General features: G+C 44.0%; 1 protein-coding gene across 1 annotated transcript in view; it reads right to left on the reverse strand.

Moving 5' to 3' along the window:
• Positions 1–10935, reverse strand: part of ssh2a (slingshot protein phosphatase 2a) — a 35951-nt gene extending 25016 nt beyond the window's left edge. Inside the window, exons 1-2 of the mRNA XM_071910084.2 lie at positions 10774–10935; positions 7725–7768 (exon numbers count right to left, since the gene is read on the reverse strand). Coding sequence (XP_071766185.2) covers positions 7725–7768; positions 10774–10836 — 107 coding nt within the window. The 5' untranslated portion in view covers positions 10837–10935. The remainder of the gene's footprint in view (positions 1–7724; positions 7769–10773) is intronic.
• Between the last annotated feature and the right edge of the window lie 6716 nt (positions 10936–17651).

The raw sequence follows: 17651 nt of genomic DNA on the forward strand, positions 1-17651 counted from the left end.
GCAGTAGGGTAAGGTGATTTTTCCAGAGCAGTTTTGCCTGAATATTGTTGAAATATGACAGTATCTTGAAATGAGGCTGATCACTTCAGTAGCATCAAGAAGTCAAGTCAGTGATTCAAGAAAATTCTTGAAAAAAATCAATGCATTTTGCATTAGAAACCAGCAAGATTATCTCAGATGTTTTCACTCGTGTTCAGAAAACTACGATTTTAAGACTCAAAACTAAATTACTTGTTAATATGGACATTTTTACAGTGTATAGAGTTAAAGAGTTATTATTCTAAAAGTGCACACACACATGCACAACTCTGCGCACACTCACACACACTGGCCAGTCAAATAATTTCATTAATGTTAAAAATGGATAATGGTTAATAAGTCACTTTACTGACCATTTTACTCCAGTCCATTTCTGGAAGTAGAGAGGTGTGATGAGAGTTGTGGCCATGGCCAAAAATACCTGACAAATACTCCTCAACATGAAAAACAAAGCAAAGCAAAGAACAGCCTGAGCTACACCACCTACAGTTCAAATGTTTGCCGACCACTCGGCCCACTTGGACGCGATAGGAGCACTTAACCTTGGGGAAACAGGGAGCCCTGTTTTAACAGCCAGATAAGACAGACAAAGACGGGCCTGTTAGGGGAATGCATGGGTAAAGTAGGTTATGTACAGTGACAAACCGTGTTCTGCAAGCACAAAGCACTGGGCACAATTATATCTGTTCTTAGCTTTGAGGTAATTGAAGTAATTTCTCCCACTGCCAGCAGGTCAAATACTTAGCAATGGCCAATTACTGTGTTGAGTGATTTTTTTTTTTTTTACTATGAGCCTACTTCTCTGTTTAGTTACGGGACACCGATAAGTGCCCTTGCAGTCACTAATCTAGGATAGGGAATACTCCATGTTTAAAGAGCAGGTGTAGGAAGAGAGGAGGCAGGTGTGACATCCAGGCTAAGTGTAAATGACAGAGGAAAAGTCTATAGGCTTCAAGAGGCATGTCTCAACATGAAGAGACTGTGGTCAAACAGTTGGCCCTACCTTGCCTTGGTGTTCCTCACCGCACCCTGCCCTTCTTGTCCTAACCATGAATAATAGTGATGCAGATTCATCATATTCCTGGCCTGATGAACCTGATCTGCCTGTGTGCATCTGGGTCAGAGCAGAGGAGTCTGTAACGTGTACACTAAACACTGCAGGCAGAGACTTGCACAAATTATTTTGACAGATTGAGTGTCAGAATGTAGAACTAGGTTAGACTGTTGTTCCAAAGTAATCGTTTTCATGCCGTTTCTCACAGGAACCCCCATTCTACAGCTCTACTAGCTTGCAGCATTTTACTTAGCCTGCCTTCATTGCCGGGACTTGGAAAGCTTATGGCCACATAAGCCAGTAACTTCATACACCTAGAAATCTGTAGTCCAACATCTCTTCTTAACTTAAACTTTGGGTTTAAGTGACTATGGCTTTTGATTAGATTCAGAAAAGCTTTATTGGCAGGAATCAAGTAGTATTGAGTGTTGCCAAAGCATATTACAATTGATTAGCATTATTTTAAAGACACAGCCAAGGGTTTAAAGGGTAAGTTGGGTATTTTTCAACCTGGACCCTATTTTCTCATCTTTTTGTGTCTAAGTGACTAAAGGGGACAACAACAAATCCGATGGGGCAAATCGCACCGTCAATGTACGTCCACTAAAAGTGCTTGTTTTTGCCACTGACAGGCTCAGATTGTTATTATAAGTGTCTGACAACATTATGGAAAGGACCCTACAGAGAAATGAAACGTTTTTCTTTACCTTTCGCTTGATCTGGTCTGTGTGTAACTTCCTGCAACAACTCAACTCTCACGAGACTTGAGCGAGACTTGGTTACACACAGACCAGATCAAGCGAAAGGTAAAGAAAAACGTTTCATTTCTCTGTAGGGTCCTTTCCATAATGTCAGACACTTATAATAACAATCTGAGCCTGTCAGTGGCAAAAACAAGCACTTTTAGTGGACGTACATTGACGGTGCGATTTGCCCCGTCGGATTACATTGCAGCTTGTTTCGCGGCTGCCGGCTGAAGCGATCTCGCTCAATACTGGACCAATTTCAAAAGTTGTTGTCCCCTTTAGTCACTTAGACACAAAAAGATGGGAAAATAGGGTCCAGGTTGAAAAACACCGAAGTTACCCTTTAATACTAAAAGAAACCAACGCTCAAACACTACTAGCATAAATCCTTTTATTTTAAAATGGTATTTTTCCTTTTTAACCAATCGTACTCAGCATGTTAGGGTCAACAATGCCCTCTCAGAGTCCAGGTCAATCAGTACTGATGCCCCTCAGGGTTGTGTCAGCTCCCCGGTCCTCTTCACACTGTACACAAATGACTGTACAAGAACCCACCCTGAGAACTATATCATTAAAGTCTCAGATGATACAGCCATCCTTGGCCTAATGCACAGAGACAGCAGTTCATCAGCTTACCACTCTGAAATAGAGAGATTTGTGCAATGGTGTGACACTAACCATCTTGTGCTGAATGTGAAGAAGACTGAGGAGATGGTGTTTGACCCAAAGGCAGTGGGTGATCTTAGGCCGGTGGCTATCCATAATGTATCCATCACTCAGGTCTCCTCTTATAAGTACCTCGGGGTTCATATTGATAATACACTCAGCTGGAGGGTCCATGTTGAAAGTCTCTGCTCTAGACTTCAACAGCGGATGTATTTTTTAGGGTCTTAGGGTCTATGGAGTTGAGCAGAAGTTCATGTTACTATTTTACCATGCAGTATTAGAGAGTATTATAAGATATGGTATTACAGCCTGGTATGGTAACTTGACGGTACAGTTGAAATCACAGATCGCTCGTCTGGTACAGACTGCTATGAAAATTATGGGGGTTAAAAAACACTTGTCTCTCCAAACAATTTATGAGCAGTCTATTATCAGACAGGCACAGAAAATAGTGTCTGATCCAACTCACATTCTCCACCCAGAGTTCCAGCTCTTACCTTCCGGTAGAAGATTCAGGGTTCCCAAGAGCAGGCTGAACCGTTATAAACATTCATTCCTGCCTATGTCCATTAAGCTTCTCAACACTAACATGTAATGTAGATGTTGGCCATGAGGGTTGTGCAATATGTCGCCATTGTCAGTAGGTGTCTATGTTTATATGTGCATAGGCAAACTGTTGAATATGTGTATGTGCAAACTGTGTATGTGTATGGAAGCCATGTGTTGTTAAGATGTTGACGTTTTTTTACTATGTAGTATGTATGATTTTATCTTCTGTGAAACTGCAGGACGGAGTCCAGAACAAATTTCCCTACGGGGACATTAAAGTATATCTTATCCTATCTTATCTTATAATCTGTGTTGCAGTCAGTCAGCATTTGAAAGGAAATGCTGTACAGCAGTGAGACAATAGACAGACAAGGTCAGAGAGAGAACAACTGAACACCCCCACCTCCCTTTCCTCTTCCATGGCTTTTCTCATCCACAGTTCTTTCAGTCATGCTGCTTCTAACGAGGTACAACAGACTGACGCAGTTCTGCGGTAACAGTTGTGCTGCTTCATACAGCACTAAACCGCAAACCAAACAGAGAACAAAAAGGAAAGTCGAGACTGAAACTAACACTCCAAATGGGTCATGAAAGGTGTGCTTTGACTATTGAATCGAGGCATGTTTAATTAAGAGCAGGAATTTCCCATTTCCCTTTTCAGTACAACAGTAGGTAACAGTAGGTTTTGCACACCCAAGTTCTGTTGGTGACAGGTGCAAAAAACTTTTTTGCACTGCATTTGACTGTAGGAAATGTGCTATATAAATAAACACTAATGGTTGATTGAAGATCAGGGTTGAGACCTGGTCAAACTCTGCTCTGCTTGCTCTGAAGGTTTAGTGCTTAAACTGTGTCCCTCCATTTCTGAAGCATCATGTCATCCACTGTATTGAACACAGAATGTAAACAGATCTGTTCTGTCTTTTGATGACATTATAAGGTGACAGCCCAATTGCCTCCTACTCAGGATGGAGCCGGATCTTCTTTTGCATCCCAAAATTCATCAGCCACTTTCACCATTTTACCAGCCAACTAGAGATGTAGAATAGAACAGAACCGGTTTTGTAACTCTGGATAGAAGGAAGTTTCTCTAACACTGTCCTTGACACTCAGTGTCAGTCCTGAGGCAGCAGTGTGTGGCAGAGATTCATTATTGCACTGCAGTAACGTTACACTTCATTGGTGTGGTGCAGGGGGTAAAGACAGCTGTTTGTGTGTGTCTGTGTGAAAGAGATGTTGACACAGAGAGAGGGACAGAGAGAGAGAGAGACAGAGACAGAGACAGAGAGGGGGGACTGAGCAATTGAAAGACAAAAACAGACAAAGGCTCAGGGACAAGAGAGGGAAACCAAGACAGAGTGGATGTAGCCTATATATTACTGCACTGCAAAACCCAAATCTCCCCTCAATCTCAGTGGCCCCTATATGATATAGTGGACTGCACAGCTACTTGGATCCATATGTGGGGTGGGGAGCAGCACACAGTTAAACTAGAGCCCCGCTCTTATGTAATATGCACTAGGGGTCCTTCAGCAAGGCCCTTGGCTGCACCCACTATGTATGTGTGTATATATATATATATCTGTGTGTGTGTGTGTGTGTGTGTGTGTGTATGTGTGTGTGTGTGTGTGTGTGTGTGTGTGTGTGTGTACGCGTGTGTGTGTATGTGTGTGTGTGTGCGTGCGTGCGTGCGTGCATGCCCGAGTATGACTTCACCAGCTGTAGCCCTGTTGTATTACCTAACAGATAATTGGGACCACATGTCCTGCTAGGCTGTATTGGGGTGTGTAAAAGGCTTGCAAGAGTGAGGTCACCATGTTTCAATTCAGGACTGTGTGATACAGCCAGAAATCTTCATCTAAACTGTTCTGTGGTTGTGTTGCACTCTGCTCTGTTCCAGTTTTTATGGCTGTGTTGTACTCTACTCTCTTCCAGTTCTCATGGTTGCATTGTACTCGCTTCCAGTTGTTATCATGCAGCTGGCTGATTCTCAAGATGAGGCCCCTCACTCTTGGCTTACACTGGGCCAGTTGCAGTTACAGGAGTTGAAATTGAAATGTTGGCAGTTAACCTTATCATAAAGATAGTGGGGGTTTTTCAGTATCGTAACAAGGGTGCTAGTGCTTTATAGGTGCTAGGGTGGAGGGTAGGCATGATTGGAGTGAGTGAAACTACGTTGACTTAATAAACTCCAGCTCTCACACCAAAGAGACATGGTGTTGTTGTATAAGTTTGAACAAAACTTTTACTTCAGACATTGACTTACCCACTATAGTTAGAAAATCACCAGCATAAAGCCGGCTCATACTTGTGTGACTTCTATTGTAGGCTACTGCCTGGTGTACGAGCGCACACTGTGTTTCCTTCATGCAGGGTTCTTAGGGCTCTTCACGGCATAAATAGTGCATACCTTCTAAGCAGTCCACATTGCAAAATGCGTAACACATGAATCAACCAACCAAAACACAGAGCCCGTTCTTATAAAGGTGCTCCCGAGCACCTAATAATACCTGATGATGCTCTTTTTTTCTAAGATTATTTTTGAGCATTTTTGCATTTATTAGATCATAGATCTAATAAATAGGATCATAGATCATTAGATCATAGATCTAATAAATAGATCATTAGATCAAAATAGAGAGAGATAGGAAAGATTGGGAAAGAGATAAGGGGATGACATGCGACAAACATCCCAGGCCAGATTCAAATCCAGGATGACGCGGTTACATGTTCTTTACTTTGACTATGGGTAACCTACTTTGTAGATGCGACAGTGCTAAGGTGCAGCTGAGAATAGCCTAAAGGGTATTACGGCACTTATATAATATACATTTGCAATGCAAAAATACATTTGTAATGTAAATGTAAACTGCTTCTCTACCATGAAGCAAGAAACAATAGAAGACCTTGTACAGTGAACTGTTCTGGACGAATGGGAAAATGTTTGTGAATGACAAAATCAGGTAGTGTGTGATCTCTCATCTACATGATGCCTCATGTGTGACCAGGGCATGAAATTGAGCTTGCCTACTCCCAAAATCACCCACCTCAGGCAAGCAGGCAAGCAGGCGAGTCCAGAAAAGGGAGCACAAGCTCACCCAGCTGGTGAGTGAGATTGGTCAGCAGATTCTCAATCCCATGCATGAGTCTACACCAACATTTAGTTAAGGGGGCATAGAAATTTCAGTGCTTCTTCTCAGCCTTCTAAGCCTGCTTCTCTGCCTCAGCCTGCCAATCATAACTCTGCTCTGTTGCCATGGCGCCAACGCTCAAAGCTGAGATGGCAGTGCAAAGACAGGCACACAGCTCTGAAGTAGCTAGCTAATGTAAACAGAACGAGCAGCAGCACTATGAATGAACCTCATCCAAAAACAAACTGTATTTATTTTTTGCAAATGTACCACCACCATCACCACCGGAAAAGGAACCTTTCTCCTAAAATTGCCAAGAAAAAAGAGTAAGGGTGGAGATGTGTGGAGATCTGGAAGACCGGTACGGACTGGCTATGTACAGATAAACTCAGTACATAGTGTTCAGCCTGATGACAGAATTGTAATATAATATATAGACTATAGTAAAGCATGATTTACCTTGTTAAATGTGAACATTAGATTGCTTACACTGAGCCAGTACTAACAAAATGCAAAATATACAAAAGCACTCACTCACCACCAGTCCTTTAGTCTGTTGACCTTCTGTCAAAATGTTCTTATAGTCTGACCTAGGCTTAAACTGAACACAGCTGCAGCATATCTTACCAGTCCCATTGCTTGGGTTTAACTACCTGCTGTATTGTCCTGTTTGGACAATTCAATAACACCGTGATATCAGTATAATTAATTCTGATAACATTAAGAGCTTGAAAAAAAAAATCAAATGACAAAGCTAGACTATTGACACTACACTTCAAAGATTATGTAAGTAGGCTATATAAAAGCCCTTTACAAAGTCAGCTAAAGATGGGATGGCTGCAGAGCCTTTGATGTTCCACTCCCTATCCAATGATTGTGTGTTAGTGTCTCCACGGATACGCTGTTAGTGTAATGCAGGAACAACATTAAACTGATAGGACATGCTATGTGATAGAAGCCATGGGTAGTCTTCTGTACAGCAAAAACAAAGTTTCCATGTTCAACAATAGCTGGTGACACACACACCCATAGTCCATCCTCTCTACAGTATGCGTGGTGTGTGAATGGTGTATGGGCCTAGGTCCAGGATACAATGCAGAGATAAAACCACTAGATAAGACCTGAGTCAACTAAACAAAGGGACAATAACAGTGGTGACGTCCTTGCCTTCTGTGAACACACACATACACACGTCAAAAAACAAATTGTCTACTCCAATGTTACCATCAGGTACAATCATGCAAATGAACCCCAGCCTATGACATCAGTGGATAGTTTCTCACATAGAGACATAACCAAATAGCAACAAATGTACACACAAAGCCACAAATCATTTCTTTGCTCGATGAAAGCCACTCTACTAACACTGGATTGAATAAAACAAGCCTGCTGCCTGTCCCTAATGTGAATACTGATGTACAGCCTCCCCCTAGTGGCCTGAGTGTGGAGGTACAGTTTCAATAGTTGGGCTACTGAATGGCTGTGTTGTTAGAGAAGAGATATTCTGTGACATGATGACAAAACAGGAACTGGTCTCACCTCCTGGGCTGGGAGCGACGGTCATCATCACCACTCCCCGACTCCTATAGACAGAGAGAGAGAGAGAGCGAAACACCACCATCAGAAATAAATTGGTACAAATCGTCCATGAACTGATATACAAAAGCATGCATAAATTCACATCAATCCAGAAGCAGTGGCTAGGCATTTCAGACAGAGCACATAGTATCACATTGACCAAAGAGATCTGGGTGGCTATTTGCATCACCCGCTGTGTCAGACTCAATTAACCTTCTGTTAAAAGAGTGCTAAATTGGCTGGCGGCAAGGGCGGCTACATCAAGCCTTTCATCTGTGCTTCAGTCACAAGGCTGGGCCTGCGTGGTATTTTAACTGAGGACCAGAGATAAGGCTGAAATGGACTGAGCGTCTGTCCGCTCCCCTCTCCGTCTCTCTTTCTCCAAAATGCAATCATCTGCCCCCACCGCTGCAGCCAGCACAGTGTGTTAGAGACACACGCACACACACAATTTTAATCCCAGCCTGTCTCAGTAATCCCTCCCTTAACTCAGGGAACTTTCTCTTTGGCATCAAGCTGTCAATCCTGGCTACTACATAGGCCCAAACGCAAACACATGCACACAGACACATATGGACACACATGGACGCACACAGGAGACACTGAACAATGATGAAGACGCTGATGAGGGGGAGGAAGATGAGGCTAAGAGCTGGAGGCAGTAGGTCAGAGGAGGGCAGTAGGTTGAGGAGGAGCGATGGCGTTTTCAAACCGTTCCAGTGTCCACTCCCCAGATCTGATTAGGCCTAGATAGGCTGGCTGGCTGGCTGAATGACGTGCTCTGAAGTCAGCAGCCTAGCAGCCTGGCCTAATGACATTGGGGAGGGAAAATGCAGTTAAGAGAAAACATGGTGACACAGGAGAAATAGGAGTCCATGCATGGAGTCAACCCACTGCACACGCGCCTGACAAAATGCTTAGCTGAGCAGATTTCAAAGGCAAATGTGATACCAGGATGCCATTACACCACTGCACCATCATTCATACACACACGTTTCACTGATGTGTAGGGACCACATAGCTCCAGGATCTGATTAACATACCATAATAAGCCTGGCCATGTCTTAGATATAATGTACAGGCTGGTCTCCATGGTTACCACGCCACCACATGGATGTGTAGGGAGTGGTCTTATAGCCAATGAGAACAGGGGATTTGGTGTGCTGCTAGGCAGATTACACTACCAGCGTAGGGTTGCTATCCCCCACTGTGTTGATGGCAAACAATGCTAGCCTTATTAATCGACGGGTCAATAATCTGACACTTATGTTTAATTTGCAAAAGCGCTAGTAGAAGATTTATGAGGCAGCATACTGGAAAAGCCCTTCGCCTATAAATTGCTGTGGTGGCACTGGCATGCCAGCTGTTTCATCTTTCTTTCTGGAGCTCATTCCCAGACCTTTCCTCCATATCCCTCTCTGGTCTTCTGCCATCCCTTTCCCAGGTTTCCTCCCTCTGTTCCCCTCGCCACTCCTCCAGGCATCTCACAAGAGCGCTCACATGGCTGGTTCACATCAACATGGGTCTCATGACAAGCAGCTGGTAACCCGCTGTCCCTGACAGGGAGAGTCTGGGATCCTTTTGCCGACATAACGCTACAAACCCTCACTACTTTGTCTGAGAAATAGAAATCCATCTTAAAACTTACTTAAAATGCATGTTATTTCTTTGATCTAGGACAAGTTTGAGTGGGCAAGTGGCCAAGTCTCTCCTAAAGCCACAATCAAACGAAACTGTTATGCCATCAAATGTTGTTCTCTGAAAGCTTTTCTTACACTTCCATCGTTTAGCCAACAACATATTTGCATAATTAATGCATAATAACCTATTTGAGTTTGAGTTTCAGGGTCTTACTTACTATCCATAATGTTCTATTTGTAGTGCTGTAGGACTTCAAGCTCATGTTTTTGACATTTGCTGATCATCTCTCTGCTAGGGATTTTCCTAATCCATTCGCATAATTTGCATGGCTGTCCCATGTGATCTTCCATCAGACTGGCCTTCATAACAAGCCTGGAACACAGTCAGCCCCTGCCAAACACTGAAGCATTTCTTTAGACATTAAGCCACGCTCTAAATGGGGGCAGTGGTGGGGATGAACTAGTCCAATCTGGATCTTCAGCCTTCCTCTGACCAGTCTCTTTTCACAGGGCAGTCAGACAGACTAGCCATCATCACGCCCTGCAAACACGACTGAGGCCAACTACTAGTAGTCTGGGTGAAAGCGTAATAGAGCATAGGTTTTATCTATGGCAGCCACACCACCTCTGCCTGGATCCCTGTCAAGAAGTAAGGCCATCCACCTTCACGGAGCCTTGAAGCCAGACATGGAAATCCTCAAAGTGTCAGAGGGAATAAGGGGCTCTCCCACTGCGTCCAATAGGGCCTGTCACACTAACCTGCTTTCCAGACAGCTCCTCTCTCCTCACTGACAGTCCATTAACTAATAGTAGTAGTAGTTGTCGTGCTGACATTACTGGCAAATGGACTCGGACGTGGAAACGAATGTAGTCTTGTCTTTCCATCATCATAACTAGATGCAGCTCACCTAACATAACTAAACACACAGTTATACAAGGGACAAGCAAAATAAGTCCTGCTAAGGAACTGAGCTGTACTGCTATTTCTTCAGCAATTAAAAAAAAAAACGGTTTCTTCCTAGTGTCTTGTCAGGGCGGCTGCTGCTCTGAGATGTGTGAGTTTCGGAGGAAGCGAGCTGGTTAGCAAACATTAACGTTAGCTCAAACTGCTAAGTTAGTTCGTAGTAAAACTTCTCAACTTTGATATTAAACCGATCCAGTAACTTTGTGCGAAGCTGAAATAGCCAGCTACACAAACCTGCATTACTCTGCAGGACTGTGAAATGACTTTCACTACGACTGCTGGCTACTTCAACTGATATGATGCTAGCAGCTAGCCACCCGGGTTGCGCCCATACACTAGATACACATACATACATACATACAGTTAAAAGAGAGCCAAAATGTCAAGCCAGTTCAGGGATACTCACAGACACACAGGGGCTAGAGGTAGTGCTCGGTGTCGGCGACCGCTGAACGGTGACCAGCGCCATCCCGGCTCTTGTTGTTCAGACCTCGGTCACCTCGGAGAGAGAAGCGCCGGGGTAACGGACATTATTTTGGGCAGAAACAGTGCCGAGCTCCCGAGGTTATTTCTCTGGTCGTTGCTTGGTTGCCCACCAATGTCAAGCTAGCAAGAATAAGACAAGGCACGTCCGGTCACTGTTTCAAAACAAAAACCCCTATTTACAAACGTCATCTTTAACATAACACAATCTTTTAGAATGTATTTAACAATTGTGGTTTTGCTCATAATTTCATCTAATATTCCAATGATTTATTTGATATGAATTCAGTCGTCCTGTACGCAGCGATAGTCAATAATTCTTTTTTTGCCCAAGAACGGAAAAATGTCCGCTTTTATTTTGAATGCAAAATCGCCTAACTTCCGGTAATATTCTGCCTCTCTCCGGCATGCATGACTGCCCCGCCGTTGTCTAGCGCATGCGCTAAAGCGACCAGCTGTCAAACTGGTTGACTGGCCGCTTGATGACCGCTGGACGACCACTCACATTCACATTCACCCTCTATAAAACTGTGAAAGGTCATTTGCAAATCGGTAATTAACAATTAAATACATAAGGATTTCCGCCCCTCTCTCTGTAGCGTGTGTGTGTGCGCGCGCGCGCGCGCGCGCGCGCGCGTGTGTGTGTGTGTGTGTGTGTGTGTGTGTGTGTGTGTGCAGATTTTAGGCTATTAGGTAGGATGTGTAGCGTCATGAATAATGCATGAATGTGTTATATGCTGTTCCCAGAGGGTCTGCTGCAGGAGAAGACCTGACCTTCCATCTTGTGCCTCCATGTTGCTCAGTAACCTGCATCTCCTGGGATATTAGACCTGGGGGGGTTTGGGATGTGGAAGCAGGGGGAGGTGGAGGATGTTGGTGAAAGGAAAGTCAGAGAGGGGGGTGTTGGTGGTGGAGGTGGAGGGGGCAGGTCAAGGAGGAACAGCAGCAGAACAAGTGATAAGGTAAGGTGAGAAGAGGATGAGAAGATGAGAGGTGAAGGGTAGAGCGAGAGGAGGAGGAGAGGAAATGAGGAAAGTGTCAGATGAGAGGAGGGGTGGAGAGAGAGTGGGAAGGGGTGAGTGATGATTGGAGGAAGAGAGGAGGAGGGTGAAAGAGGGAATTGTGGTTGAGGGTGGTAAAGAGGGGAAGGTTAGGGACAAAAGGGGAAGAGGGGAGGAGAGGGAGGTGAGGTGATGAATGAAGCGTTATGTGTGGATGAATATCACATTAGATTTTAATCAAAACTGGGGTTGGGGAGTAATAGATCACATGTAACTGGGTTAGAGTAATCTGTTTATAAAATGTGGCTTCTGTAATCTCATTACATGTGAGATTACAGATACTAGGGGACTGGATGGTATCGCAGCACAGGACTGATGGCTGGAATCAGTCGCTCCAAACTGAGGCCACACACACCTGGAGCTATGAGACCTGCAAGGAAGCAGGAATTACTGGCTTGTTTGGGACTGAGCCGGCACTGGAGCGACCCCTAACCTCTAACTGCCAGCTGATGGAATAGAAAGCCAAGTAGCGGCCTTGCCCAGAGAAAGATCAAACAAGTGAAAATGTTGTTGTTCCAAAGGGGACCAGGCTGTTTTATCTGTCTTTTTCTTGCCAAGTTTCTGTTTTGCTGTTTTCACAATAAAAGCCCAAGGCCAATGATCAGGGAATCGCATCTCTTGCCTTCACATTTTTGATCCCTCCCTGTTCCCATTGTTTTCAAATACATGGTTACTTCTTAAATCACCTTGAAACATGTTTGAAGGTGGAAAATGTATTAGTTATTAATTGATGTCATCTCTTGAAAGATTCCCTGCACCATAATAAAATAGTACCGATGCATCACAGGCAGGGAGAAGGAAGGACTTCGGAGGGATGTAGAGGTCATAGGCAAAAGGGGGAAGACTAAGGTAGTGATAGAGAGATGTAAAGGGCAGATAGAGGGAGTGGTAAAGAGATGAGAGGTGGGGGAGGTGCAGAGGAGAGGATATACTGTTGGAGACTGAGTGGAAGGTGTGGATGGGTTCGAGGCTGATTCAGTCCATTGCATTATCTGGGTCATTGCCACCTCCTCCTCCTCCTCTCCCAGTCCCTCTTCGGCGTTCCTTACCCCTCCTCCCTCTTGTTCTCTCCCAACCCCCCTTTTATTTCCCTCATCTGTGTTATCACACCACTCTTCCACCCTCTGTTTTCCTTTTTATTGATCATCCAATAAGGCAAAGTGTCAGAGACAGAGAAGCACAGGAGAGGAGGAAGGGAGAGAGACAAAGATTGTGAGAGAAAATGGGAAAAAGACAGAGAGCGATGAAGAGAGGGAGGGACAAAAGTGTGAGAGAGAGAGAGAGAGAGAGAGAGAGAGAGAGAGAGAGAGAGAGAAAGAGAGAGTGGTGAGCTGAAAACAGTGTGAATGCACACAGGGAGGGAAGGAACAAGGAGGCAGTGTCGAGGCTGCGGGGGGAAAAGGGAAAAAATCCTGAGGAAAGCGGTGATTGTGTCGCACGTGAACAGCATGAAAGAGAGAGAAAGAGAGAGAGGGAGAGAGTGAGAGAGAGAGAGAGAGAGAGAGCGGATGGTGGGTTGATAAGGGACCGAGCAAATGGGAGGTGGAGAGAGAGGAAGAGACGGCAAATGATGGAAATGATTGCAAATCGAGGAGCGACAGAATGATTGATGGCCTCTCCTCCCTCCCACATCTTCTCCCCTCCATATTCATCCCTGCAGTTTGGGTGTAGCCCTTTAGGCCTTGCATACTCTGTGTGTGTGTGTGTGTGTGTGTGTGTGTGTGTGTGTGAGTGTGTGCGTGCAACTGTGTAGCACATGCATACTTATTACGGCACCACTGTGTTTATATTCTCTGTAAATGAATCAATTTATTTTCAATATAATGACAAAATCCTAGCTTGGATGAAAGTGGGGACAAATTGTGTGTGTGTGTGTGTGTGTGTGTATGTGTGTGTATGCACATGTGTACCCACGTGTGTGTGTACGTTTCGGCCCATGCCACGGCCCATTGATTGACACAGCTCATCAGCTAGCTCCGCTCCAGGAAGAGCTCATCTCTCTCCTTTCTTGGCTGATCTGATAAGCCATTACTCACATTATGTCTAAACCATATTAGGCCACAGTGGCCCTATAGTCACTACAGTGCTTACAGAGACGAGGAAGAGCAGCTGAAGGCAGAGTCAAAGAGAGGGCAAAAGAGAGAGAGAGAGGGAGGAGATGTGCTGCAGACAGGCAGACAGGTGACCGCATTGGAGAGAGGGTAAGAGAGAGAGAAAGAGAGAGAGAGAGAGAGCGCAGGAGAAAACAAGATTAGGATTAGAGTGGAGGATGATTCTGCTTCAGAGACTTAACGTCAAGACAGAGACAATGGGACTAGAGACAATCCTGCCTGTAATTAAAGCTCTGCTCTCCACAGGGGATTGAATCTCCAGCCGATGTGTGTGTGTGTGTGTGTGTGTGTGTGTGCGAGAGAGTGAGAGAGAAGGAGAGAGAGAGAGAGAGAGAGCGAGAGAGAGAGAGAGAGAGAGAGAGAGAGAAGTTGGTTGTATATGTTTGTGTGTGTGTTTGTGGATACATTGGGAAGGATTAACAGAAAAACATGAGTCATGTTTTGGCTCCTCTACTTGCCACTTGCCATATTTTGGTGTTTTCATAATAATTCAGATTACTTCTTATTAGTACTTACAGATTCAGATTACACATTCTTTCTTCTATGTGTGGCAAGTCAAAAAATGTGCAGTGAAAGGAAACATTTGACAAGACGATATAGACTTTAAATCTGTCATTCATTCATTCACATATAGTTATATTTTCATTCATTCATTCATTCAATGATTAAATCATTGATTGAGTGATTGATTGATTGATTGATTCATTCATTCATTCATTCATTCATTTATTCTTTCAGTCATTCATTCAATCATTCATTCTAGTCTTGTTTTACCCAAGACACTAGACAATTGTTAATCAGTGGTGTTGTCATTGCCCACTTTTCTTTTTTCTTTTTCTTCCTCTTCTTCTTCTTCTGTTATTTTATTATTGACAGCCTTGTGAGGAGCCGCCACAGATGCTCTCCTCACTCCCTCAGTCCACACCCTGATCTCCTCTCCTCTCCTCTCCATGGAGCTCTAGTCCACCTAGTGGTCAGCTCCTGTCATGACAAGCTATTCTGATATTAATAATATGGTACTCTCTAAAACCAACAGGGGGTGATATGACCCCATTAAAAAGCTGCTTACACTTGTGAATGTGAAGTCTATGAAAAATGTACTTGATGTCATGCAGACGACAGACCAAACCATTACCAACCCTGACTTGCTAAAAGTATGATTTGTTTTATTTATTTTCTGTTTTCTTCCATGTCCTGCAATACCTTTTTCTTGGTCATTATTTTGCCATCTTGTCTTTACTATTATTATTATCTCTCTAATAGGGATGCTGTCCATAGACAATCTGTCAATCTTTAGTTAATATGCTGACCAAATATAAAAGACAAGCATCATCAGCTGTGTACTGAGATTTATTGCATTCATCACAGACACTGCTGCTTATTCTGCATTTGGAGAAGTCAACACTATGCCATTCTCACTGTCATTGTGAAAGTTATGGCTGTGTTGAAGCTGTATTGGCTGGTTGTCTCTTTCTGTGTGTAGTCAGTTGGTTTCCTCTACTGGTTTGTATCATTGTTGCACCTCGTCCAGTCTGTGTCCATGTCTCTTTGTCTCTTTGTCTCAGCTGCCATCCATAAGATCTGTTCAATATCATCATCAATCACCAATCATCTTTATCATCATCGTTTTTGCACATGCTCATACCTTGTCAATGAGGGAGTACATTCTGAGGCCCATTAGGAAATATATCTAAAAAAAATACTGTACAGTAAAGTGATTGTACCAAATATTAGGAACTCAAATCCTAATTTTGAGTTCTACCCTTTGCAACATCTGTTTAATTAGTCTCAAGGCTTAAAAATCCTTCTTTAACTTATCTTCTCCCCTTCCTTTTCACCTCGCCTTCATGACTGAAGTAGATAGGTGAAACCAATATGGGTGCATGTGGAGCAGCATATGAACATATGGTGAGGTTTTGGAAAAGTTGGTTATGGTTATGCCGCAGTCCTTGTAGGCTGACTCATATCATCAGTTACAATCATATGAATATCAATTTCAGTTCACCTATTCTGAAATGTGACGTGCCTCATGTCATCTCATAAATACAAACACACATACATTCATACAACTTTCCTGTTGTGGTTGAGGATGTTAACGTATTGAATCTCTCTTCAGTGGATGACAGAATTGAGCTTAAACTGACTTCACATTCTATTCTATTCTATTCTATTCTATTCTATTCTGTTGGTTCATGGTGGTCCCTTCATGCGACATACACACTTTGTACCCACCCTTTCAAAGTACATGAGCAGTGGATCCAAAGCAATTGATTGCTTTCACAGTTACTAGTCCTGATCAATCCGTTTTTTTATTTTTAAAATAATAAAAATAAAAAAATCTCTCTCTCTTCCCCCCTTTCTCTCCCAACCCGACACCTGTGATGAGAAGACAACAGATCGAGGACCTCTCAGTGTATCTTGGCAACAATGATATGAACTGAGAAGGCAGGGGGAGAGGAGAGAGAGAGAGAGAGAGAGAGAGAGAGAGAGAGAAGAGGGGCTACTCTGGCGAGATAAGATGGTATTCTCCCTTCGTGCAAAATGAGTTCATTAGAGGAGTGAGAGACAGCCGGCGCTGGGAATCAAGGCCTCGGCCTGATAAAGGGGAGGGAGCGACGGATCGGAGGAAAAAAGAGTTTCATTTCCTGCTCTTCAGAGGCAGCGGCGGTATCGGAGGATCAGCGGGGAGGCTGGGCAGAGGAGGAGATGGAGAGACAGGGAGAGGACAGACGGAGCGTGGGAGAGAGGTAAATGCCAGGATTTTTCACTCAAATAAAAGAGCGACCCGCTGGATTCCTGTGAGGGGGGAAAAAAAGAGTGTTTATATCCAGAGCTGAGGGGAGACGGGCAGAAAGAGAGAGATATGCCAAAGTCAGCTGGGCTCTGGAAAGTGGAAAGTCAAAGTAAACTGCTGTGATGGAGTATTAGGGTTATCACAGTGCAGTACACCAAACAAAACCCATGAGGGTCTTCTCAAAATCACATCCACCATAGACACAGTAAGTGGGGGCTTGTCAGACTCGCTCACAGTTTAAGATTTTGTGTATGGAGAATAGACACACACACACACACACGCACACATAGATCCCAGGTTGGCTTGCCCAAATGAATACAAGAAAGAAAGAAAAAAAAAGGATGATATGAGAGTTGGAAAGAGAGATGAAATGAGCTGGAGGTCTTGATAGAGGACTTGATAGTGAGAGAGGCAGGCAGGCAGAGATGCTGAGATGACAGGTACAGCAGAGGTGTAGGGATACGCTGGCGGTGCTGTGGTGTTTAATATAGATCCGCCGCGATAAGGCAGACAGAGAACACAGGATGTGTCCATCAGTCAGGAGACAGCAGCGCAGAGGAAATTGCCACAATAAAGCGCACACACACTCACACTCACACACACACATGTGCGCACACACATAGGAGAACCCCCTGGCACAGAGCGGTGAGTGGATGGATGCACACGTGTGGGCGCATGCAAATGAGCGCAATTAAACCAAACAGAGTCCATTTTGAATTTCATTTCACAGCTTCACAAGCCAGGGGGAAAGAACTGATGAAGTGGAAGAATAAGTGGAACAACTGTATGCTGAAATGATGACACACTTCGTATTCACCGGCTATATGTGGCTGCA

This window comes from Centroberyx gerrardi, chromosome 6 (assembly GCF_048128805.1).
Source record: "Centroberyx gerrardi isolate f3 chromosome 6, fCenGer3.hap1.cur.20231027, whole genome shotgun sequence".
NCBI lineage: Eukaryota > Metazoa > Chordata > Actinopteri > Beryciformes > Berycidae > Centroberyx > Centroberyx gerrardi.